Source organism: Phoxinus phoxinus (genome assembly GCF_949152265.1).
Source record: "Phoxinus phoxinus genome assembly, chromosome: 21".
NCBI lineage: Eukaryota > Metazoa > Chordata > Actinopteri > Cypriniformes > Leuciscidae > Phoxinus > Phoxinus phoxinus.
Window position 1 is genome coordinate 15867016 of NC_136896.1, and position 24931 is coordinate 15891946.

The 24931-nt window shown below is 36.4% G+C and overlaps 4 protein-coding genes across 5 annotated transcripts; 2 read left to right on the forward strand and 2 right to left on the reverse strand.

Moving 5' to 3' along the window:
- Nucleotides 1-183: 183 nt before the first annotated feature.
- gip (gastric inhibitory polypeptide) lies at nucleotides 184-1162 on the forward strand (the record flags this gene model as incomplete). The annotated part of the gene is made up of 4 exons (XM_079595583.1): nucleotides 184-244; nucleotides 325-406; nucleotides 843-980; nucleotides 1066-1162. Exons 2-4 carry the CDS (start codon nucleotides 330-332, stop codon nucleotides 1160-1162), a joined length of 312 nt encoding a protein of 103 aa, XP_079451709.1. The 5' UTR covers nucleotides 184-244; nucleotides 325-329.
- A 4273-nt stretch (nucleotides 1163-5435) lies between these two features.
- snf8 (SNF8 subunit of ESCRT-II) lies at nucleotides 5436-10275 on the forward strand. The gene is made up of 8 exons (XM_079596410.1): nucleotides 5436-5855; nucleotides 5940-5990; nucleotides 6090-6228; nucleotides 6556-6660; nucleotides 8044-8116; nucleotides 8201-8342; nucleotides 8421-8495; nucleotides 9907-10275. Exons 1-8 carry the CDS (start codon nucleotides 5802-5804, stop codon nucleotides 10042-10044), a joined length of 777 nt encoding a protein of 258 aa, XP_079452536.1. The 5' UTR covers nucleotides 5436-5801; the 3' UTR covers nucleotides 10045-10275.
- A 149-nt stretch (nucleotides 10276-10424) lies between these two features.
- calcoco2 (calcium binding and coiled-coil domain 2) lies at nucleotides 10425-17027 on the reverse strand. Of its 2 annotated transcripts, none has more exons than XM_079596408.1 (15): nucleotides 16906-17027; nucleotides 16169-16378; nucleotides 15906-16008; nucleotides 15204-15364; nucleotides 14963-15088; nucleotides 14300-14425; nucleotides 13863-13943; nucleotides 13627-13742; nucleotides 13183-13252; nucleotides 12752-12907; nucleotides 12471-12656; nucleotides 12272-12358; nucleotides 10866-11007; nucleotides 10736-10761; nucleotides 10425-10643 (listed from the first exon to the last, which is right to left on the reverse strand). In XM_079596408.1, the coding sequence occupies exons 2-15, from the start codon at nucleotides 16343-16345 to the stop codon at nucleotides 10482-10484; spliced, it is 1719 nt and encodes a 572-aa protein (XP_079452534.1). In that variant the 5' UTR covers nucleotides 16346-16378; nucleotides 16906-17027; the 3' UTR covers nucleotides 10425-10481. The 2 variants fall into 2 exon arrangements, with proteins under 2 accessions (XP_079452534.1, XP_079452535.1); XM_079596409.1 differs by having other exon boundaries at nucleotides 16912-16993.
- A 636-nt stretch (nucleotides 17028-17663) lies between these two features.
- Nucleotides 17664-24788, reverse strand: stx4 (syntaxin 4). The gene is made up of 11 exons (XM_079594962.1): nucleotides 24441-24788; nucleotides 23293-23403; nucleotides 22905-23004; nucleotides 22589-22663; nucleotides 22424-22494; nucleotides 22214-22322; nucleotides 21850-21923; nucleotides 19171-19308; nucleotides 18879-18989; nucleotides 18706-18784; nucleotides 17664-18555 (listed from the first exon to the last, which is right to left on the reverse strand). The coding sequence occupies exons 1-10, from the start codon at nucleotides 24468-24470 to the stop codon at nucleotides 18707-18709; spliced, it is 897 nt and encodes a 298-aa protein (XP_079451088.1). The 5' UTR covers nucleotides 24471-24788; the 3' UTR covers nucleotides 17664-18555; nucleotide 18706.
- Nucleotides 24789-24931: the final 143 nt, after the last annotated feature.

Here is a 24931-nt window from a genome sequence, read left to right on the forward strand (position 1 = left end):
CCATTTTCAGTTCCCCGAACATATTTACATAGTACAAACCACAAAGAGTGTAAAAGATTTGACACCTAAGATAAGCAGCCTTATCAGATTTTATGTCTATGTATCGCCCTCATTATTAATTGTTTTAATGATGTGGAAATAAGTTGTTGTTCTGCTGTTAATGTCAATCACATTGTATAAAAGACCAGAGCAGATTGCTGTTGTGCACCAGTTTAAGCCATTATAGGGACCAGAACCAAAAAAGGTAGGTCTCTATTGTCAATTGAATTCAACTATACTTGTGGTGAATGGTGTTTTCTCATCTGTTTTGATGTATTAAATAAGGAAAAATGAAGGCTGCCGTTTTTGCATTGGTTTTGATATGCCTGGGAAGTTCATGTGCAGGATCCCAGCCTATTGATAGCAGGTAAGATCATAATAAAGCATCATCAAATCATTTTTAAATAATACATTTACATATGTATATATCTATATAAAAATGTGCTAACACTTTATGATTAAGTTCCATTTGTTCATTAACTATAGTTAAAATGAACTTACTTAAGCATTTATTCATTCATAATTTCAACATTTACTATATAGCCTATTATTAGAATCAAAAGTTGTATCTGTTAATATTATTTAATGGACCCAAGCTTACATGAAATAACAATGAACAGCTGTATTTTTTATCAAATAACGTCACAAAGATTAATGCTGTAACAAATGTATTAGGCCTAATGTTAATACAATAACTACCATTAAATAAAAATGGGGCCTTATTGTAAAGTGTCAAGACAAATTAAATAGAAGATTGTTTTGTTTGTATGTTTCTTTGTTTTGTTTTCAAATATCATTAATAGCTCAACAAATGGCATCCAGAAGTTTAGCCGTCGTTATGCTGAATCAACCATTGCGAGTGACATCAGCAAAATTGTGGACTCGATGGTTCAGAAAAACTTTGTAAACTATTTGCTCAATCAGAGAGAGAAGAAGAGCGAGTAAGTTTGGGGAAATGGACAGCATGTATATGTTACATATTCAGGTTGCATAAAGTAACCGGCTGCATCTGATGCTCATTTACAGACCAACTGCAGATGATTCAGACACTCGCATCTTCAATGACCTGCTGAAAAAAGAGTTAGTGAAGTGGGTTCAGAGTAAAGCCGATGCCTTCAAGTAAGTTCAATTCTGCAAGTGAAAATAATCAGAATTTACCATCATGTAAATTGCATTTTATCATGTTTTATTCGTGACCCACAGGAATCAATAAAGCTAAACAGGACGTGCCTCTAAAGCGTCCTGGAGAACAGATCGAATTTGGAGTGTACCAGAATATTTCACATCCATGTTTCTCCTGGATATCTCAATGGAAAAAAGTGTCCAAATCACCCTGAATTCACATCTATCTGAATATCTTGTCATGTATCTCTAAATCAAAATCTGTAAGCCTAATTATAATTAAATTGTTTTCAAAATCATCAATTGTCATTTGTGCTTTTTTTAGCATTAGAAAAAAATGCTGTTTGAAATGTCATCTTTTTAGTTCAACAGAAGAAAGAAACTGGTTTGGAAAAACATAGGCTGAGAAAATGATGACAGAATTAAAAATGTTGGGTAAACTATCCCTTTAATATGTACATGCATGTCCACGCATTCATTAGGATTTATATATTTTTTAAATATAATATATATATATATATATATATATATATATATATATATATATATATATATATATATATATATATATATATATAGTGTTAAGGGTTTTAGGGGATCTATACAGTTAAAGAACAGATATGATTAATTAAGAACCGGAGTCAGAAGTGCAGTCAATTTAAGACAAGAGTCAGATTTATAATAAATTAAAGAAAAGTTTTACTGAAGATAGTTTGCAGTTCCATCAGCTTTCAATAATCACACTGGTAACTTCGATAACAAAGTAAAATCTCATAAGCCATTCAACTCATTTGATATTTAGAAAGAAAAATATTGATTAATACCTTGATTATAATCACTCATTAGTCATTACATATACATTGAAGCACCCCTTCAATGGTATAAATCTGGTTTATTATAGTTAACTAAAACTAAAACCATAAAAAATTTGGTTATACCTAGCCTATTAAATACACTTTAACTGAAATAAAACATAAAAAATCAACCTATTTTTATTGCAACATTTCTCGTTTTCATTTAGTTTAACTTGATTTGATTGTGTTTTTTAATGTTTATGTAGTCTATTGAATTTTGAATTTTTTTTTCTGTTTTAGTTATTTAAGTATAGGCTATAGCCCTACTTAAATAACTAAAACGGAAATAAAAATCAATAGACTACATAAACATTAAAAAACACAACTAAATTGATTATGCTAATGTAAAATATGAAAAAAACCTATATATAATAGTATCTCAAAGATATGAAAAAATTAAAAAGCGTAAATATGTGAGCACGGTCCAACAGAATGACATCAATTTAACCTCATATGCCACATAGAAAGGTAGAAAGGCAGGACATCTAGTGGTGAACATATGAAGCTACAGGTGAAAAAGTCACATTCTCAAAACTAAATTTCACTCTGAACACACTCACAGACAAACAGATAAACCCAGACAGACAGACACAGGTGTGTTCAGTTGTTGGATTAGCTACTGTTTTTTTGTTTTGAAAAAAAAAAACCTGAAATATTTGATTGATAAAAATATGTTTTATTTGCTTTAAATGTTTTTCTTGATGCTCAGATGATGAGAGTGAAACCACAGCCATATGACTTGCTGAACCTGTTGTGTTTGTTGATAAGCAGGTGTTTCATGGATGGATCATTGACGTATCTTTCGTACAGTAACTGCCTTTGTATTTTCTCCTCTTTTCTGATCTTCTTCTTCTCTCTCTCTGCAGTGAGCTTTTTCTCTGCCAGTTGATAAATGAGAAGAAGTCCCTTCTGCTTTCTGCTGGACTTCTGGCTAGTTTTGCTGCTGCTCTCAGGCTCCTGTACGTGTGTCTTTTTCCCCTTTGCAGGAGGTGGAGTAATATCTGCCGCCTGCTCTGTCTTTCTATCCTCTATCTTTGCTTGTCTTTCAGGCCTTCTCTTTTCATCCTTTCTTTTTTTCTTATGTGTGACTTTTGCACCGTCTCCGTCCATCTCTGTCCAAGCAAGCTTTGCTTTTTCTGGTGGTGGAGTTGCATCTTCAGTCTTTCTCTCCTTTTTCCTTCTCCTTTCTTGTCTCAGATCCACCTCCACAATTTCTACACTGTAAAAAAAAATATATATTCATGATTTGTTATCACAACTTTTTATCTTTTGTCAAATCAACTTAGATAATTAATGTGGTTCATAGCATAATATTTTGAGTTTCTATTAATTAAACCAATTTTCTTCATTGTATTTACTCAAATATTTTATTTCAATGAACTCAAAATTTTAAGGCAACTTACTTTTTTAAGTTAAACCAACAATAATTGTTTACAGTGTACACACCTGGTCACTTTCATTACAGGAGTATCTTCAACCTCTCTCTCCTTTTTTATCGTCTCTTCCTCAGCCTTGGTATCTTGTGCAGGACTGACATCCATCCAAGCATGTTTTGGCGTTGCTGGTGGAGTTGCACCTGGAAGTTTTATAGTTGAAGAGCAGAGTGTAGAGCGAGCATGACGAGTCTGTCTCTCCTTCTTCTTCCTTCTCCTCCCTCTCCTTTGAGGTGGACGCTCTTGCTCAACCATCAGTGGTTCTGTCACAGTGGAGAAAGATATTTCCTCCTCAGAAAGTGGAGTGAGATGCCAAGGTGCTTCCTGGACCATCAGTGTTTCTGTAGTGAAGGAACTTGACAATTCGTCAAACTGAGCCATCAATGGGTCTGCCACAGTGGAGAAAGATGGCAGTGCTTCCTCCTCATCATGTGCCTCTTGAACCATTAGTATTTCTGCCCCTTTAGTGGAGGAACTTGCCGATTTTTTCACCTCATCAGGGGGAGTTTCCTTTTCAGCCATCAATGGTTCTGTGGAGAAAGATGTCCATTCCTCCTCATCTGGTAGAGGGTGTTGTGGTGCCACCTGAATCAACAATGGCTTTGCCACTGTGCAGGAACGTGGAAATATTTTCACTCCATGTGGAGTTTGGGATTCTCTAAAGAGATGAGATGGCTCCTCCACTGGAACCATCAGTGGTTCTGCCGCACTGGAGAAATCTGGCAATATTTCCAGCTCAACAAGAGAGTCCTCATAGGCCATCTCTTCCTCCATGTCTCCAGGTCTCTGGGTGGGCTCCTCCTGAATGCTGCTACATCCCAAGTTGTCATCACTGCACTGTCTTGACATGTGGTGTCTTGGCAAGAAGACGCTAAAGCACCCAAAAAGTTTGCTTAAAAATGTCATTTTTGCAGTGGATCGCAATCGATCACAATGGAAATCCAATATCACTAGCAAAAATCAATTCTCTGATATGTCTGCTATGATACTTCAGCAATAGATTGATAAAAATCAAAAAAATTCGAGTTGAACTAGCAAATATCAACGGTCTGATAACACTGCTAATCGCTGTTTTCCTCCTGAACTCAACAGACTGATAGTCAACTTTGCACAGTAGGCTGCCGCGGCCCGAATATTGTGACATCATAGTGTTTTATAATGGAATTCTAAATAGCAGCCGCCAATACGGGCAAAATCCTTCATTTGAGTCTGCTCTTTTCAATAAATAGGCTAGTTGTATTCGGTTCACAAAACTTCTCTGAAAGTTCATGATGACTTGGACGGTTGAGTCAGGGACTCAAAGACTAATTTAACCGGGAATCAAATTTTGAGCTAGTGAGCTGAAAGTTTTAATGACAGTAGGCTACAGTCAACGATACAGGCACGACGATCAGATTGACACGACTGCAGAAAATTGTGTGAAGAAAGACTAAGAGAATGAAGCAAAGTGAAATTATCGTCACGTTTTGGGCGTTTGATGAAGCCTCTGTTGAATGTTAAATTTGCTAAATTTGATCAAATAATAGGACGTGCAAGTTATGTAGACATGTGCGTGTAATGGGGTTTTGTTTTAAAAATCGTTTAATTTAAGCTGTTCATAGAAATATCAGTCTTTGAATGAGATGCCCTGTTGAGGATTATTTTTACAATGTGCTACATTTTGATTAATGACAGCGAGGATTGTTTATAATAATTCCGCTTTATGTTCTAAACTGCAAAAAGTAACGTACATTTTAAGTGCGAAGAAAATAATTTCACGTGACGTGAATAATGATCCAACTTGACCAAGTTTTTTTTAAATTTTTTTATGTGTTTTACATAGGCTAGCCTATTTATATTTTTTGTCCTATTTGCTATTGTCTCCTTTATTATTGTTTTGGTTGATATTATGTGATGTATACTTTCTCCTTTGTATGTTCCTGTTCTCAGCATTAATAAAAAAATAGTAAGAATTTTGTAATAAAATATCCAAAAAAAAAAAAAAAAAAAATGTTTCGCCAGTTGTTCTCCAGTCCGATAGGTGTCGTTATCGACACATTCACCAAAACATTAGTGACGACGAGCCCTAACTCGTGTACAGAAGAAATAATACTTCTGTTGATGTCTTCTTTCCGGACTGTTGGAAACTTTGTAGATAAAGAGCATTATTGACAGAGAACAACACTATTCGTTAGTTTTATTGTAATTTAGTTTGGTTCGCCTGCTTCTTCATTCTGTCTCGATTTGTTACTATGTTATGTAGCTCGTAAGCTGTTCAGCTGAATACGAAGTCAATAACTATAGTTGTTAGAACAGAAAAATAATACCGTTTTATTTAATAGAAGGCTACTTTAGAGATTCTTATTTAGACATCATGCACAGAAGAGGAGTCGGAGCTGGAGCGATCGCCAAGAAGAAACTGGCAGAGGTATGATCACAGCACTTCTGCGAGATTTATTAACTAGGAAAATCATTTTTCATGTTCAGCCAGCTAATTTGTTTACTGTCACAGGCAAAGTATAAAGAGAGAGGTAATGTCCTGGCTGAGGATCAGATTGCACAGGTGCGTGTACCCTGATGAGCACGACATGGATTTTGAATGAAAGCAAGCTTTACAGAGATGTGAAACAACTGTATCAGAATGTATGTGTTGTCCCTGTAGATGTCAAAACAATTGGAAACCTTTAAGACCCATTTGGAGGAGTTTGCCAGCAAGCATAAACAAGAAATCCGTAAAAACTCTCAATTCAGGGTGCAGTTCCAAGAGATGTGTGCCACCATCGGGGTTGATCCACTTGCATGTATGTATTTATCGTAAATGTTTCCCTTTATATGTCATTTTTTTATTTACCATAATATTAGAGTGTACATAGTGTACTCATATGAAATCTGTATAATTTACATTAAAAATTCTAAGTATAATTATATAAATGATTGTAAATGATCAATTATGACTTTATGTTTTATACTCATTCATATAATGATAATTTATAATAATGATATTATATATAAATTATATATAGTATAGTTATAATATTAAAAATGTTATTATAAGTATAATGATAAATAATTCGAATTTCAGTGAAAAAAGTTATATGACCTCATGAACTTTATTCTTTTTTGTGCAGCTGGAAAGGGGTTTTGGTCTGAGATGCTTGGAGTTGGGGATTTCTACTATGAGCTCGGTGTACAGATAATTGAAGTCTGTTTAGCTTTAAAACACAGAAATGGTGGTAGGTTTTGACATTTCGTTGTGTTAAAGTGGTTATGCAGTTATTATATTCCATATTATCAATTAAACAGGCTTATTGATGGTAGTATTTTGTGCCTTGGAGATATTGCATGTGTGTGGCAAAACAAATGCTCTATTATGATTATTCAACTGTCTGGAATACTTGATTCTGATTGGTCAATTGTGGCATTCAGAAGTCAGATATTTCTAAATAATGTTCCTAGACAGTCTCTAAAGACCATACAAGACCTGATCACATTTTCACCTGGTTTGTTTTGCAATAATGACCATCTAACTGCCCAATACAACACCCTAAAACTTTTCACTTTACATTAAAATAATTGTACGTATTAATTAGTGCTGGGTATCGATTCAAATTTCAAGAATCGATTCGATTCCGATTCTCAAGATCTTGAATCGATTATCATTATTCGATTCGATTCGATCCGATCTGATCCGATCTTATATTTTTAAAATCAAAAGTTTTAACTGTTCATGAACAATCAAGTGTTTGTATTAAATAACATTCACAAACATACATTAATGTTGTAAAAATGTATTGTTCACTCAATGTATTGATGTTAGATAAGGCATTAATGTTAATGAATGGTGTCTTCATGTAGTGTTACCAACTAAACAGGAGATAAAACGTGTTTTATTTGACTTAATTGACTGTCCTTTTATTTAATCCAAAAATGCGTTCATATTTAAAAGGCCTTTAGATACAACGAACCGCACACGATACCACTTTAGGGGCCGTTCACATATCGCGTTTTATGCGTGTGCAAATTCAGTGAGAATTACTTCAATGCATCTCAACAGGTCATGTGACAAAAACAAGCCTGTTACGGCCTTTCCGTAACAACATGGAAAGCTCGGCCGAACAGCTGATCATAGCTGTACAGGGCGGCTTTTTATTTCTCATCTCAATGAATATATCTAGTAGTAAAGCTAATGCAAGGGCTAGAAATCAATACATTATTTGATGATACTTCCTCGTCATCATGGAGAGCGCAGTTTGCACGAGTTTGCACCGCTTTCTCCTCTCAACAAGCGCGTGCTTTCCCTTTGCGTCTGCCGTTGCTATGCAACCATGAACAGAGGCGCGCCTTGAAAACGAATTTGCACGCGCAAAAAACGCGCTATGTGAACGATTCATTCCTCCTTTCTGGTCAACAAGTGGATTCAGAGAAACCGCATTAGCAGCGCCGCCGGTCGCCGTGTCTCAGTGTGTTTATGGGGAAAATGTAGGCCTGTTATTAAATCGATCCTCTGAGTTACGGATCGATCTTTAGAAAATAATATGAAAATCGATTTAGAATTGGTGAATCGATTTTTTCAACACAGCACTAGTATTAATCAATAAATGACTTTATTTGTGCAGGTCTCATCACATTGGAGGAACTTCACCACCGTGTCTTGAAAGGAAGAGGGAAGTTTGCTCAAGATGTGAGCCAGTGAGTGTCTTTGATTGTACTTACTGTTCTCTAGCGATTCTGAACACATGAATTCTCTCACCACCCATTAATGTCGTCACTCAGGGATGACTTGGTGCGGGCCATCAAGAAGCTCAAGGCTATGGGAAATGGTTTCGGGATGATTCCCGTTGGAGGTTCTTATCTAGTCCAGTCGGTCCCAGCAGAGCTCAACATGGATCACACTGTTGTCCTTCAGCTAGCAGAGGTAATCAATACTAGACACAAAGTCTGAGGCCTTTACACTTCTGTGATGTCAGATCTGACTATTGGCCTTGTTTTACAGAAAAAGGGTTATGTGACAGTGAGCGAGATCAGAGACAGCCTCAAGTGGGAGAGAGAGCGGACCTGTCACGTTCTTGTAAGTGTGCACCACTCTGAATGCTTTAATATCATAAATTAAAGAGGACCTATTTAGCCTTTTGCAAAATCTTGATTTTGTTTTTGGGATCTACTTGAATAGTTTTTCATGCTTAAATGTTAAAAAAAACTATTAAAAACTATTTTTCACATATTTTACATTGTTGCAGAAGCTCTCTTCCCAGTCTGTCTGTGTAGTTCTGTCCTATAAAGCCCCTCTTTCAGGGAGTTCAAAAACAGAGCTTACTGATATAGAGAATAACTCCCTTTGGAGTGGACTTTGGTTGCATTCAGACTGCAGGTAAATGTCGCTCAAATCAATTTTCTGCTTCCATGTGACTCAGATCTGTTTTTCTAATGATAGTGTGAACAGCACAAACCACGTGGAATCTGATCTTTTCAAGATGATTCGCAATGCGACCTCAGTCTGAACAGTCATATCAGAATTCATGCGACTTTTAACGTCACTCTAGATCATTTTTTGTTACAATCCTGTCTTTGCTCATGGGATCCACATCAGAGATTTTACATACTCAACGTTATCAAGACAGTTGTGAAAGGACAGTGATGTCAGAACTCATAAGTATTACAGTTAAGTCACATTTATTTATATAGCGCTTTTTAAAATACAGATTGTTTCAAAGCAGCTTCATAGAGATAACAAGAAAATGCAACAAAGTTTGTTTCCAGAAAAAAAAAAGTGACAGCTCAAATACCGGCAAAACATTAAGGCTTGTATCATAAATGTTTAAAACCTGCTCTCTTTTTTCATACCCTCGTCTTTGTTTTTATATAGCCTGCACAAAATTCGCTGGCTTCCACGGCAGATCAAACTATAAATAAACACGTAATCGTTAAGGCTGAATCCGAAATCGCCCCCAAACCCTCATTCACTATTCCCTACGTTAGTCCACTAATACAGTTCACTTGAAGGAGTGAATAAAAACGAGTGATGAGCGTACATCGGCTGTACACTCATTATTGCAGTGCATTGTGGGATAGAACGAGTGCACTTGATGATGTCCACGATGGTTTCGGACACCACTACAAATGGCCGTCTCCTCAAATAATGCCCTATTATGAGGGTATAGAGGGCGATTTCGGATTCAGCCTTTGTGTTGACTTCCGTACGAGACATCTTTTTATCATTCTTTTGCGTATACGGGTCAGTCCAGGACACTGATCGGTTCGCACTGGATGGAATCTGATACTGGTCACAAATTAAAACAACAATGTGAACAACTAAACAAAATCTGAGCAATGAGGCTCGCAGTGTGAACATAACCTTTGTGCTTTACAACTTCACTGAACTTCTTCTTGCTCAAATAGCAACATTACACACTGAAGAAAGTTGAAAATGTAAAAGAAAAAGCATAATAGGTCCTCTTTAATATTTTCCGCACTGTTTTCAGGATCACCTGCTGAAAGAAGGCTTAGCGTGGCTGGACACCCAAGCTGCAGTGGAGCCACAGTACTGGCTGCCGGCTCTGTTCGCAGAACTGTTTTTGCAAGACGTTACGCCTGAGGAGGCCAGCCAAATGACACCTTGAGAATAAGACATTATTTTGTAAATATATTGTCATGGAAGGAGGAGGAGATTAGGGTGAAGGTCAAAGAATGTCACAATGTTGTGTGAGCCAAGCTTGTTTGAGAGGAAAAACTTCGGTAGTCACATTTCTCACCACCCAACAAGTCTCAATATGTTTTATATGTTTATTATTTTAAAACCTGATTCGCCACTGGAAAAAAGTTTAGGTAAATAAAAGAAAATGGTAATAGTTTTATCTTATGTCTGTTGTGTATCTTCTATTTATTCAATGATATTGCATTCATTACATAATAATAATAATAAAAAACTATATTTTAGATAGATAATAGCTAATAACGAAAGTGATGCATATCTAGAAAATCCTGGACCATTCAGTACTTTAAAAAGAGACACCATACTTTCCTAAATGCATTATATCAGATATAGAAATCCTCATGACTAATCCTCATGACCGTAGACATGATCCTCAAATTCCTGCTGTTGCCAGTCTTCAAAGATCTGAGTGCAGAATGGACACACTTTGTGAGACTGCTCGTGTTGTTTTAATTCCTCCTCGCTGATGCCAGGAAAAACCTCCTGACAGTGCTGGCACACCCTAATCTGCACATCAGGAAATGCATACAATTCAATCATGTTGACCTCTGCGGAAACTCGTTCTCAAAATATTGTATTCATAAGAAATAAGTAATTACCTGTATCTCTGTTTCTGCAGGATTTACTATAATGTACAAAGATATAATAGGTTATCAGGTTAACACACTTATTTCTGAGATTTTTGTCTAACTGAATGTTTCAACTTTTAAGATAACTTATTTTACCGACCTGTCAAATCTTCGATGCTCTCATAGTAATGGGAGGTGGGTGGGCTTTGAGGGTTGGGTAGTTGATCAGACTTTGCGGTGACAGATGCAACCTCGTAGTCAAACAACGACCTACGAAGTTTATTTACGTCTGCCTGCAGTTCCTGGAGATAAAAAGGGAGGGGGAAAACTATATCAAATAAGTATAATTTAATAATGATTAAATAATATTGACTGTCATGTAGTTCAGTGCTCTAGAATGTTCAGTTCCTAAAATGTACTCCTGTTCAAAAGTTTGGAGTCAGTACAACTTTTATTTGGCAAAGGACACATGATATTTCAAATAAATGCTGTTCTTTTGAACTTTCTATTCAACAAAGAATGTACTACAGTTTCCACAAAAATATTAAAGGTACGCTATGTAACTTCTATTTGTTCAAAATGAACACAATTTAAATAATGAGTCAATGCAATATCAATCCTACTTCCAAAACATGGTTTGTCTTACCCTGATTCACTATGGTAAATTAGAATTTATTGAAAGGATAGCCACTTGAGATGTAACATGCCATTGTAAGCCTGTTATAGCCCTGTCAGGATGGTTTTTGTGGGAAATTGCGTATATACATCACTCGTGCGTGTCTTGTGACATGACGCGAAGGCCAAGTATGGTAACTCGGCATTTGTCCTCTGCATTTAACCCATCCAAGTTAGTGCTCACACATTAGGAGCAATGTGTAGTGAACACACACACACACTCTGCAAACAGGGGGCACACACATCCGGAGCAGTGGGCAGCCATTTTGTTGCGGCGCCCGGGAGCGATTGGGAGTGATGGGCCTTGCTCGAAGGCACCTCAGTCATTTCCTACCGGTATTGAGAATCAAACCAGTCTGACTCTCTAACCATAAGGCCACGACTGCCCATATCCGTATATCCGTAAATAGAGAATAGTTACTCTGGCTACTTTGACGCACGTATGGTGTGTGGCATAAGTTAGCTGTCACAACAAGCGAAAAAAGTTTGACATAGAAAACGCAAAATTTCGAACCTTAGGGAATAAAAAAAATGCTGTTCTTCCGCAAAATGCAATTTTGTTTTTTGACCACTAGAGGCCCAAAAGTTACTTAATGTACCTTTAGTCAGCACAGCCGATTTCAGCATTCCGAGCACCAAATAAGCACATATTACAATGATTTCTGAAGGATCATGTGACACCGAAGACTGGAATAATGACTACTGTAAATTCAGCTTTGCCATCACAGGAATAAATTATTATTTCTTAAATATTAAAATGTAATTATTTTAAATTTCATTATAATATTATGGAGACTTTCAAAAACATTAAAAAATATTATCGACCCCAAACTTTTGAACGGTAATGTACCTAACAGTGATGTTTAATCTGTGTCATAACAAAACCTTCACCTCATTCCTTTTTTCAAGCGTCTCTCTGTCTAATCTTGATGTCTCTGCCATTTCGTAAATTTTGTCTTGTGCCTGCTGAAGTTGTGCCTGTAATTACAGAATTTTCTTGAATCAGGATTTAAATACTTATTGATACTCACAAAAAAACTAAAGTTTAAAGTGAAATGCATAAGTAGAAAAAAACATGATTGTGTAATACCTGGATTTGATTGGTTTTCTCGCCCTCAGTCTGTTTTAAGGTCATCTCCTCCAGCTTCTTTTTCACTTCCTTCAATTCCTGCTCAGCTCCTTCTGCACGCTTGATGGCTTCTTTGCCATTCTGCATCTCACTGCGAACCAGGCCTCTGGCTTCTGTCAGCTGAGTAAGCAGAGCCTGAATCTGGACCTGAGTGTTCGGTCACAAAGAGATTACTTCATGATGATTACTGACTAATGATTTGAAGTTATTATGCTTCAAACTTCTATAAAAACAAGCCTCACTTTGTTTTCTTCTTTCTCTTGGGCTCCTTGCTCTGACATGGATCTTTGTAATGCTTTGTTTTCAGCTCCCCGGTCCTCCAGAGTCTTACTCATCTTGAGGGTCTGTATTTCGATGAGCAATTTCTCATTGTCTTTCCTGCTGCTTTGCACATCCACCTAAAATAAAATAAATGCCATATTGAAGTCAACTGGCGAACTCACAGTCCTGCTCAAAACTGTTTATTTACTCTGACTTTTAGTTATGCCACAACTTGTTTCCCCTGCCTTATTTTATATTAATTTGATTTGGTTTACTTTTCATTTCTCTCTCTATTTTGTCTCTTGTATTTTTGTGTCTTGGTCTTGTCATGGATTATGACTACAGAAATAAATAATTTTTTTCTTAATTATCATGAACTATAAGAGCAAATAATGAGAAAGCATTTGCAAACCTGTAACAACTTGGCCTGGTCCTGTACTTTGTTGTAATTTTGATCAGTTTCTTTCAGCAAGGTACTCAGCCTGGAGAAAAAGGACAGATGAAAATAAAACATTCTATAGAGGCTTTAGCGTCCTTGTTAGCGCACTCGCCTCCCCTTCCGGAAACCCCGGGTTTGGAGCGGGTTGAGAAAGACCGGTTACATTTGGTGCCGTGACCCAGGTGTGAGTGAGGTTTTGTGGGTGAGTGTAACAGACATATAGGTAAGTGAGAGCTGTGTGTGTAAACCTCACTCCCCTGGCCTCAAGAGGCATGCTAGCGACTGGGCATGTTAGCGTCCTTGTTAGCACGCCCGCCTCCCTCCCCAGAGACCCCGGTAGCAGGTCAAGTAGGACCGGTTACATTTGCATATAAAAACGTATGTTGGTACAGAAATTTCCATAATAAGGAAACTCACCTGAGGTTTTCAGCATCCTGGAGTTCAACCTGTTGCTGCAACTCAGTCTTTTCACTCTTAAGCATCTGGATCTTTTGGACAGCTCTCTTATACTTTTCATGAAGAGCATTCAGTGACTGTGAATAATTTTGTTTGATAAAAGTTATACATATCTCATACAATTCTCAATCAGACAGATTAAATTACAGATATAAAATTACAGACATGTTTCAACTGGGTGTTAGCTTGATCTTTACCTCTTCGGTGGCGTTAAAACTCTCTACATCTGGCAGCGGTGTTTCCGGCTTATCCTTTGACTTCACATCATCTAGAGAGCTCTGCAATTTAGTATAAAGGCACATTTATGATCATTTTATTCACCACTGCAGATATACAGTGGTGTTCCATCAGTACAAAAACAATGCAGTAGAACCAGTGTTGATATTTGTAACAAAATTTATAAGTTACAAAATATAACACAAAAACTATAAAACTAGTTTTCGGTAACTGAATTTAAATAAAATAAATATGAATATTAGATGAAAAACTTTCATGAAAATGAGAAATGCTGCCTTCACAACTACCGGTAACTGAAATAAGTTTAAGTCTAAAACTAAAAAGAAAACTAAGAATGAAATAAAAAATTAAAACGACCTTCATTACCAGTGTTGTAAAAGGAAGAGAACAAACTAACCCTGAGACGGCAGATCTCATGCAGTCTTTCCCCCAACTCAGTTTGCAGGATCTCATTTGTTTCTTTTAAGTGCTTGATCTCTTTGACAAAGTCCTCTTTCTCTTTCTCCATCTTTTCTGTCTGCTCCTACTCACAAGGACATTCAATTACAGATTTTGTAGCCACTGTACAATATTAGATGAAAAACTTTCATGAAAATGAGAAATGCTGCCTTCACAACTACCGGTAACTGAAATAAGTTTAAGTCTAAAACTAAAAAGAAAACTAAGAATGAAATAAAAAATTAAAACTACACAGAAATATATAAATAAACGAATAAAATGACATAATGACACATAATAAAGTACAAACGGAAAATACTAATGATAGGATAGTAAATGTCTACTATTACTATTCTATTACCTTAGATACTATTCTAAGGTATAGGATAGTTAAAGCAATAGGATAGTATATAAATAATAGTTTTAAAAAAAACACTGATTAGAACAAGTAGTACAACATTCCCCACTACACAAAGACAAGTGTCTAAAAATGACAAGACATTATGACAGCCAGTTGACCTTCATTACAAAAACATCCAGTACAATTGGAGGTAGCACAAAGACGGTAAATAACAAGTACATACATTTTACCAGTGTTGTAAAAGGAAGAGAACAAACTAACCCTGAGACGGCAGATCTCATGCAGTCTTTCCCCCAACTCAGTTTGCAGGATCTCATTTGTTTCTTTTAAGTGCTTGATCTCTTTGACAAAGTCCTCTTTCTCTTTCTCCATCTTTTCTGTCTGCTCCTACTCACAAGGACATTCAATTACAGATTTTGTAGCCAGTTGGTCTAAGTATTAAACTTTTAATGGCTAGAAAAAAGGAAGAGCTACTAGCAGCTTTAACTCGTCCAAATTGTACCTGTGTTGTTATAACTAACAGGTCCTTCTCCAAGCTGCAGTCAAGGCTTGTTTCTGCTGGGCTTTGAAAGCAGAACGGGGTGCTGGCTCCTTTGACATAACCCATGCTGTCCACATAGCAGAACTGATAAAACTCTCCATCATCCTTGGGCAGGTAGCTCTCTGAGAACAAACAAATCTGTATCATATAGAGTTTCAACGTCTCTCTCTCTCTCTCTCTCTCTCTCTCTCTCTCTCTCTCTCACACACACACACACACACACACACACACACACACACACACACACACACACACACACACACACACACACACACACACACACACACACACACACACACACACACACACACACACACACACACACACACACACACACAGTGTTGGGTAAGTTAAGTTAAATGTATAAACTACTAGCTACTTAAATACATTTTCAACACTGTAATTAGATTACTGTACAAATACCTCTGTTGAAAAATATTGCATTACTTATTAATTTATAAGTAAATAATAATATAAAATTGCATAAATTATTCTTGAACTGACTAAAGTGTTTAATAGGAGACTTTTAATAATTAAATACTTTTATTCTGGAACCAATCACCAGTTCAGGTCATGGATGACAAACTAAAAAGTTATGATAAACAAAATAGTAATATAAAATTAGCAGAGTTGAGGTCCCTTTGGAGCTAACAGGATTCCTACCTTTGAAAACCACTTGATGCACAATCGGTTCAGGTCCGATTTGGTCCAGGCAAGGTTCCACCCATTCATAGCTATAATACTGCTGAGTCAAATTCCAGCCAACCTGAACAATTTCACCGATTTAAATTAAACTTCTTTCCATTATAAAATGCAAAAGGTTGATGATGATAATAATGATAATAATAATAATAAATAGGCAATCAGGAAATAGCCGTCAGTAAACTGTACATGAGTTTATAAATGTTATTAATTGAATTACTCACCTTGTAGATACCGATCCAGTCCCTTGTGTTGGGCTGCAGATCACCGGTGACAGTATACCGGCACGAAACCGCGGTGTTTGGCGGATATGATGGAGGAACATCGTTGAAAACTACCTGCGAGTATGACGAGGTCTCCATTACAACGGGAACCGTCTCTTCCTCCGTTCCCTTGTTCATCTCTGTATTTAGGCCTATGGGGGACACGGTCACCTTTCAATTGGTCAAAAGATTAGTTTAGTAAACATTCAATTCATTTTTATTTGTATAGCGCTTTTCACACGTAAGTTAGGCTAAATCGTTTCAAATACATGAGTCCACATTGCAATTTAATTTAGAGTGATCTATCGGAGTAATTAAGTTATGTATTTCAGAAATGTACATACACAAATCACACAGTTAGCTAAAAATGTATTAATTTAAACCATGTAATAATTTAAAGCCAGGTTGAATTTTGCCTTTGAGTGACGTCCTTTCACTTTCATTTCACGGGCGTAGCTATAACTAAACAAAACTGATACAACATCGACTGAAAACACAACTTAACGTAGCTCGGTAAATAAGTACAAATATAAAGACAAAAAACGTTTATGTAAACACGATACAGCTTGTTATCTTGAAATAAAAACTTTTTATACTTTAAATATCAGCATCAGTCACTGGGTAAATCCAAGCTTTGATCTGTTGACTCATGTAATTTGGTAATATTTTTACAACAACTACCATAAACAAAATGTTACCTGAACCTCGTTGTGCCGCAGTCCAGAACGTGTTGAACAAGCAGTGCGAAACAAGGCTGTTGCTATAAATAGCAGAGAGTAAACACAATATGGGAGGTGTAGTTCTACGCACAAGTCGGGCACTAGTGTAATGGGGATTCCTGTGTAACATGTCATACAGTGTATGAATTATGAGGGGACTGACATTTAAAGTATGAATAATTGTATTAGATATATCATTTCAACGGTTTGTCAAAACACATCAGTATTCACAAAGTGACTTCCTGAACAGAAGACTGATGGGCAGCTTGAGCACTATACAAAACTAGATTTATTATACATAAAAATTGGTAACACTTTATTTTACAGTGTCATTCTTACATGTTACTATAGTAGTAATAACTATAAATTATGCATAATTACATGCAACTAACCCTAAACCAAACCCTATAGTAGGTTAAGTACCTAGTTTCAGAGACTGGGTTTAAGGTTGAGCCAGGATTAGGTCTTCGTTCAATCAAGGACATTTAAGTAGTGCCCTAGGGGGAAAAAAACTTAAAACAGCTAAAACATGCATTTTAGTCTTTAAGATATTAACAGTTAAAGAATTATGTTAGGTTGCCAAAAGAATATTTGCGTGTGACAAACCAACTGTGCCCAAAAAAAAAGAAAGCCGACTAATGTCAATCAGTTGTACTCAAACAGTAAATGCACTAAAATCTAACAATTATTAAAAAAAGACAAGGAAATAAGGGAAAAAACACACACTACAAAACAATAAAATATACATGTAGTTTATTTAAAAATTACAATTTTACACCGTAATGAATGAAATGTGTGGCAGTAAGTTCAGAGGCTGCACAGTGAAACCAGATAAGCACTCTTGGTGATCTTGACATTTACAGTGCCACACAGTGGGCTGGGCACTCACCAAGTAAATGCTCAAGAAAAGGCATCAAGGCTGAGGCACTAAACAAGTAACTGTACATATTCCTTTCTGAGCACAAATGTGTTAAAATATACACATGTATGCAACATGTCATTGTGAGAGCAAGAGAAGAAATATTTTGAAAGGTAGTTACTATAATGCAAAGCGGAGTATAAAATTAGTTACATATATATTTATATACAGATGACCTCAAATGCTATTTTCAGCAAATGTTAAGCTTGAAATGACATAAAAGGATAAATCACAACAGATAATGCAAAAAATATCTTATAAACGTAGTAGGCCAAAGACAAATAGCCCACCACTCAGAGTTCTTGAGCTTGTCTCCAAATGGAAGTGTTATATATTAGGAATCTCATTAGCATTTTTTCTTAATATACCCTATATGACCATGTTTAAGTGTTGGTTTCTGCAAATTAAGTCCACCATCTTGGAAATCCAATCAATACAGTTAATCCAAACAGTTTTCACCATTTCACTTTTCATAACCAAGTGGTGCCACTGACACATTTTTAGGAGTCTGAAATCAAGTCATTTGTAGGTCAAAGCAGCTAAAACAACAAATTAACACTTTAAAATTTAAATACATGAAGCTAAAGTTGGGACACCAATAATGGTCATGTGTACGCATGGCCATGTTGTTTGCATTGAGGACTTCAGGAAGAAGTTTAAGAAGAAAACCCCAGTGCTTGGTGGGCAAAGAAGTCTAATAAAGGAAAACACTGCAAGAAAAAAAAGAAATGATTTAAATCAAATACATACGAGTAGTGAAAACAGAGGTGTAAGACATTTGGCTATAACAGACACCTTGCACATGAATAGCTTGCATAGTTAGAAATTTACATAAATTCAAAACAATTAATGGGACTCACCTCAGCTGAAAGTGATAGCCAGGATAATAGCTATTATTACAATTAAAATAGCAACGCATATTGCAAGCCATATCTTTTTCTGTGAACAAAAAAAAAAAAAGCCATCATGATCACTTTCCAAAGATTTAATGTTGTCATGCCAATAAATAAATAATCATAAATCATTGACTCACCTTGCGCACTTTTTTAGAAGTTTTTACAGCAGCGCCCGTCTCCTCAACGGCCTTTACCACATAGTTCTGGGAACTCTTAATGTTCTCCTCAATGCGGTCCACCATCTCACCCTGGGAAAAAACAAGTTAATTTCACTTAAAAAAGCGAATTATAAGTACAAGTAAAAATATGGGCAAAAAAAAAAAGAGACATTTATTAAACATCACTGTTATTAAGTTGATAGGACATGATCTTTTTTATTTGCTAGACATTTATGGAATGTACTAAACATAACCAGTGTGTTGATCTCACCTGTGCTTCCACCTCCATTGCAAGGTACTGAAACATATCATGTAGTTCTTTGATGCTTCTCTCCAGTTTGATGATCTCATCATGCCTCGACTCAATCTCGTTCAGAGCCTGCCTGGTAGCTTTAGCATCATTCAAAATCTGCAAGAAAGATTTGATTTTACACCAGGGTTAAGAGCCCTTAACATGGCTTGTGTGGTGAAATAGGATTTTTCACATGACCACACATCATCTGTCCCTGTCCCAAATGGCACACTTCATATGCACTTTCAGTCTTGTGGACTCCATGAGATCGTAGAGAGTCCCATTTATCATTTTAGATGGAGGGTACTCGCGAGCGCCCCTTTGGCGTCGATATGTGCTCTTGATGGACACTTTTGGCGTTACATCACGAAAGTGCAGGCTCAGATGAAGACCACGAGTGCTTAGGGTGGCATTTGGGACAGGGCCTCTAGTGCTACCTACTGTAATAAGCGGTTGCTACCTAATAAGTGGTTGCATGAGGCCCCCGTGGCCACCAGGGGGCCCCATGCCTGAGAGGTCTGCAAGCCCGTCGGGACCCGACACGCTAAGCCTAATCGGGCCGGGCTCGGGCCATTTTTTTTTTTTACAGATCGGGCTCGGGCTTATTTAGCTTCTCTCCTTTCATTGTGCCCATAATATACGTGCAGAGCACATGTCACATAGTGTGTATGAAATATTGATTATATTATAAATATTATACATCGCCTAAGCAACACAAACGCAATACGCACGCATCACTCACTTGCATTAACAGGTGACAGTTGACCATGCAGAGCATCAGGGAGAAGTTGGAGCGTGGGGAGTTAATAAAAGTTCCGATTAATATTATTTAACATTAGCCAGTTGGCGAAGAGTTCTTCATTTTTGAAAATTGTTCTTCAGTTACTTAAAAGCAAAGAAAGGTAGGCCGTTTATTTACCGGTACTTATTTTTGCGGTCGGATCCCGTAGCGCTATATTCTCTACTGCATGCTTATGCTTCTCTGTAATGGCTGTCCAATTTTTGTGGGCATGATGTTTCAGGCTTACAATAAAAGTTTACCTCTTAGTAGCCTGTGACTTGTTTGTGTTGGCGTGTAGCAGACACCGCGCGACAGAGAGTGCATCAGAGAGCGTGCGTCAGAGAGAGCTTAAAGTGATATTGGCTGAAAAATTGCAGGCGTTGTCGGGCTGGGGCCGGGTAGGGCTTGAACACCACGGGCCAGGGCCGGAGTTTTTGGCCCGCGCAGGGCTCAGACAGTAATGCTTGGAAATAATAACTTTGATAAAGTTTGCTTGTGTCAGTCGCATGTGTTATTGTATCAATTGTCTGTGCCAATGTAACAACAGTATCAGTACCATCTATATTGCAGTAATGAACATGCACGGTATTGTTATCGTGGGCACTTCAAAAAACTTATACCTCATCCGAATTGTTTACATTTTTATAACGCACATTAGCTCCTTTTCCATTGCGTATTTGCAGTTCAAAAATTCAGTCTGATTTTATCAGTCTGATAGAAGAAAAAAAGCAGCAGACAGGCTGAAAGAAAATGCTAATTCACTCTTTGACAGTAGGTGGCGTTAATGGAACAGCAGAAATACAGCTGTTACCATGGTTATCTCTGTACACAATGTAACTTTTGTTTCTGACACCTGCTTGTCACAAAGAAAGTCAAACAGTATTTACATGTCTTCAAACAGCCATTTAGATTTTTGTATTCACTTTGTTGTTTTAGAAACAACACCAAATACTTACAGACATTTGTTCACACTTAAAACATTTTTTAATTTCAAGCAGCTTTAAAACACGCCTGCACAGAAATTAAATTATTCTCTATTATTATTATTAATTATATATTACTCTCTATTGTAATTGTCTCACTCAATTGAGATTTCTCTGAAAGTAATGGTTAAACTAAAACATTTAAAGGTTTGCTTAAGACAATAATTTGATAAAATTGTACAAAAAGGTGTCAGTGTAGGATGTGTAAGTTAGGGGATGGGGGCCAGTTAGGTCAAAATGTAGGTAGGTGGGCCACTTTAAAAAAAAAATCTGCTTAGGGCCGGCGCTGATCATGTGACAGAGGACAGAATAGTGAAATGTTTTGTGGTGGTGATGCTTCAAAGGGGATGGAAGGGTTCTATAAAACTGAATATATAAGATGGAAGGCAAGAATGGCTGTAATCAAGTCTAAAAGGGAAGTGGAATTCTAAAAAAAGGAGGTACTGAAAATGAGAGGCATTTACTTCTATGATGCTTTTAATGATGTTGACAACACAGATTTCCTTAATCTGGAATTTTAAAAAAAAGATAACATACCAAGATACTTTCAACTGAAATGTCCCTATTTATTATAAATGGTTATATCACTAAAGGGCCAGACAGGTTAATCAACTTCATTAAAAACAAGAAATAACATCAAATTAAATTTCATAAGAAACTGTTCCAAAAAGGATCTTACCAAAATTAAACATTGATTCCAAAGAAAGCAAAAGAGAAGACTTGAAATGTGGCATTAAGTAATAAGAAGACTGTAATAAATAATATCACTCTGCTGTGGACTGTCTTCTTCAGGTAATTGTAGAAAATTAAGCCATGAATAAGACAAATGCAAGACTCACACATATCATTCACATCAATACATGCACATTGCACACTACACAAAACAACACTCACATTTTGTGTGAAAACGTCCGTTTGTCCAGTCTCAAGCATTGATTCCAGCTCCTCATCTGTGACATTGTTTCCAGCTGTACGGGAAACCAGATTCACATTAGTTTTATTTATTTAGCAGGAATGATGCATATGAAAGCATCAGTAGCAAACTATTTTTTGTTTCATGTTGCACTGGCTGATATGACAGAAGTCTTGGTCTTATACTAGCACCGAGCATTGTGGATTATACAAAAGAAAACTTTTAAATAAGGACAAAATAATTACTCAAATAATAGTGCACATTTAAAATGACTATATTATGAGAGACCTGTGTGAGAACGCTAGTATTATCAATGGAATAAAACCTGACAGAAAAGGCACATACTGATTTTGAGTTGTCTTTGTATCCTCTCCACATTTCGGTCTCTGTATTGGGATTGAATTGCATTACAGTGACCCATCAATTCCAGAAATTCACGGGACAGAACACCATGCTTTCAAAAGAAAAAAGGAGGAGCAGATTATGCTGTGGCAAAACAACAGTTTACGTATAATAAATAAAATACGTATGCAATATACATAAAAAGTAACTTACCTGAGTTCGCCGCATTCTTACGTTTATTGGAATATATTTGTCTTCACCTTCAGCTTTCTTAAGTTCGATGCCTGTGACGTAAATGTATTGTTTAATTTTTCACATCCACTAGGTCCGGCAGAAATAGTTCAATAACAACCACTTATGTTTATTTATAAGTCTCACTTTTTAACTTCCTTTGGATCTGGCTGGCCTTGCCTTTGATGTCTTCTCTGAGGGACTGAAGTTCCTTTTTCATACCTATAGTCAAGTTTTATTCATAATCAAATAAAAAGGTTAAAAATCATAACATGTCGTTAAAAAAACAAATTGGTAATATTCCCTAAAAATCTTTTTTTCTTTTCTTTTTTTTAATCATCCTGAACTTTGTATTGTTTGATCAAACTTAAGCTGGACAAAAAAACCTCAATGGAGAACCATGATTTCTATTTCATAGAAATTTGTTGAAATATAAAAAAATACCCTAAGCAAAGCTACTCACTGTCCTCAGGAAGTGCAACTCCTAACACTGTTTTCTGTTTGTTCTCCAATTCCGACACCTTCTTCTTAATAGTTTCAAGCCCCTCTCGAATCTCCTGAACCTATACAGAGAAAAAAGAAGATATTATTGTCACAATTATGTTTCGCTCAGGAAACTTTGTAAGCCCAACCCATACAGACTACAATAAAAAAAAAAATAAAAAAAAAATTATGCTGAATAACTGATAGTACAAGGTCACAAGTATCGATTAACAGAGTTTGGACTTTGGTGGACACTCATTTCATAAGCTTATTCTCTACAGTTCCCTAATAGTTTATGTAATACTATTGAAAGCTGGAGTGATACTTCCAATTAGTGATAAAATGTGCTACAATGACCAAAAATGAACCTTTTTAAAGAAAGACTCATTTTCTTTCTCTTCATTTGCTGAGCTCCCAGTTCCAGGCTTTATCATAAGAGCCGTGGTTTCTTCATCTTCGTCCGAGGCATCACCAGCAGTCTAGTGAGATACATTAAAGATTGTTATACGTTTACAATGTATATGTGTATATATATATATATATATATATATATATATATATATATATACAGTCATGGTCAGAATTAATGGCACCCCTGGTAAATATGATCAAAACTGGCTGTAAAAAATAAATCTGCATTGTTTATCCTTTTGATCTTTCATTCAAAAAATTGCCAAAATTCTAACCTTTCATTGAAGCAAAATAATTGAAAGTGGGGCTAAATCACATTATGAAATAAATGCCATGTATCTGAACAAGATGTCCAGGACCTCTGCTATATATTTAATGCTCTGGGCCTAATTTTCTGCCAGAGTATTTCATTTTACACATGGGGTACTTTTTGTATGTATACTTTTTGTATGTATGTATGTATATATGTATATATATATATACACACACACACATGTAGCCTATGTATGTATGTATGTATGTATGTATGTATGTATGTATGTGTGTGTGTGTGTATATATATATATATATATATATATATATATATATATATATATATATATATATATATATATATATATATCAGACAAATTTAAGAGCAAACTGTTATGATAAGAAACAGGGTTCTAACTAACGGATGTGATATTAAACTTTTTTTCCAGAGGGTGTGACAAAACCAACGGTGAACAGTGTTAAATAGTAACGTTAACTGAGAATGGATGCCATTTTGAATATGGGGGGAAACAAATCACTTAATCAAGTGCAAACATTCATTGCAGCTAGTTTGTGTGTAGGCTAAATAAAGTCACACTCCACCTAAAACATTGCAAGACTAGAGTGCAGTGTAGGAGGAGGAGGTTGTTAGCTTCCAGTTTGTGAAATGTTACTATATTTTCAACATTCGACATAAAGACACATTAAAAGTCAGTCACATAGCAGCAGGTTGCCACCCGTGATCATGTGTGAGGGTTAATAAATCGTAGTTGCGGCAGAGGTTACACTATCTGCGGGTTAGCGGGTTAGCTCGTTAGCCGGTTTCCTGAGTGCACTGCCCTTTTTTACTCACATTGCCCAGTTCTTTGGTCCGGTCACGCATTCTCGATGTATCTTAAATCCAACTCTGATGAAAAGTTCCTGTCTTAACGGGCGTCGTTCATCTGTCTGCGAACTCGCAAAGCGTGCAAAAACTCAAATCCAAAAAGAGGGAGTTTCCATTCAAAGTCACATTTCATGCCAGAGCCAACTTCCACAAATAACTTTCAGTCAGATAGGATTGTTGATGGTCGCTGGTGGGAGATGCCCGAATGATAACAATCAAATAACATGGATAAACTTTCGTTATGCTTAAGAGTTCAACATGGGCCGATGCAGTTGTATACGAATTTGTCCCTCTCTTCTTCTATTTTAGTTGGCAGACGTATGAAAAAACCATCACGATTTTTACTGCCCCCTACTGGGGGGAGAAAAGCCCCTACCATGTTTACAATATTTACGGTTATCATCTCAAATATCTCAAAAAGAAAGTAAAACAGTAATGTAGGCCAGTAAGATGCAAAA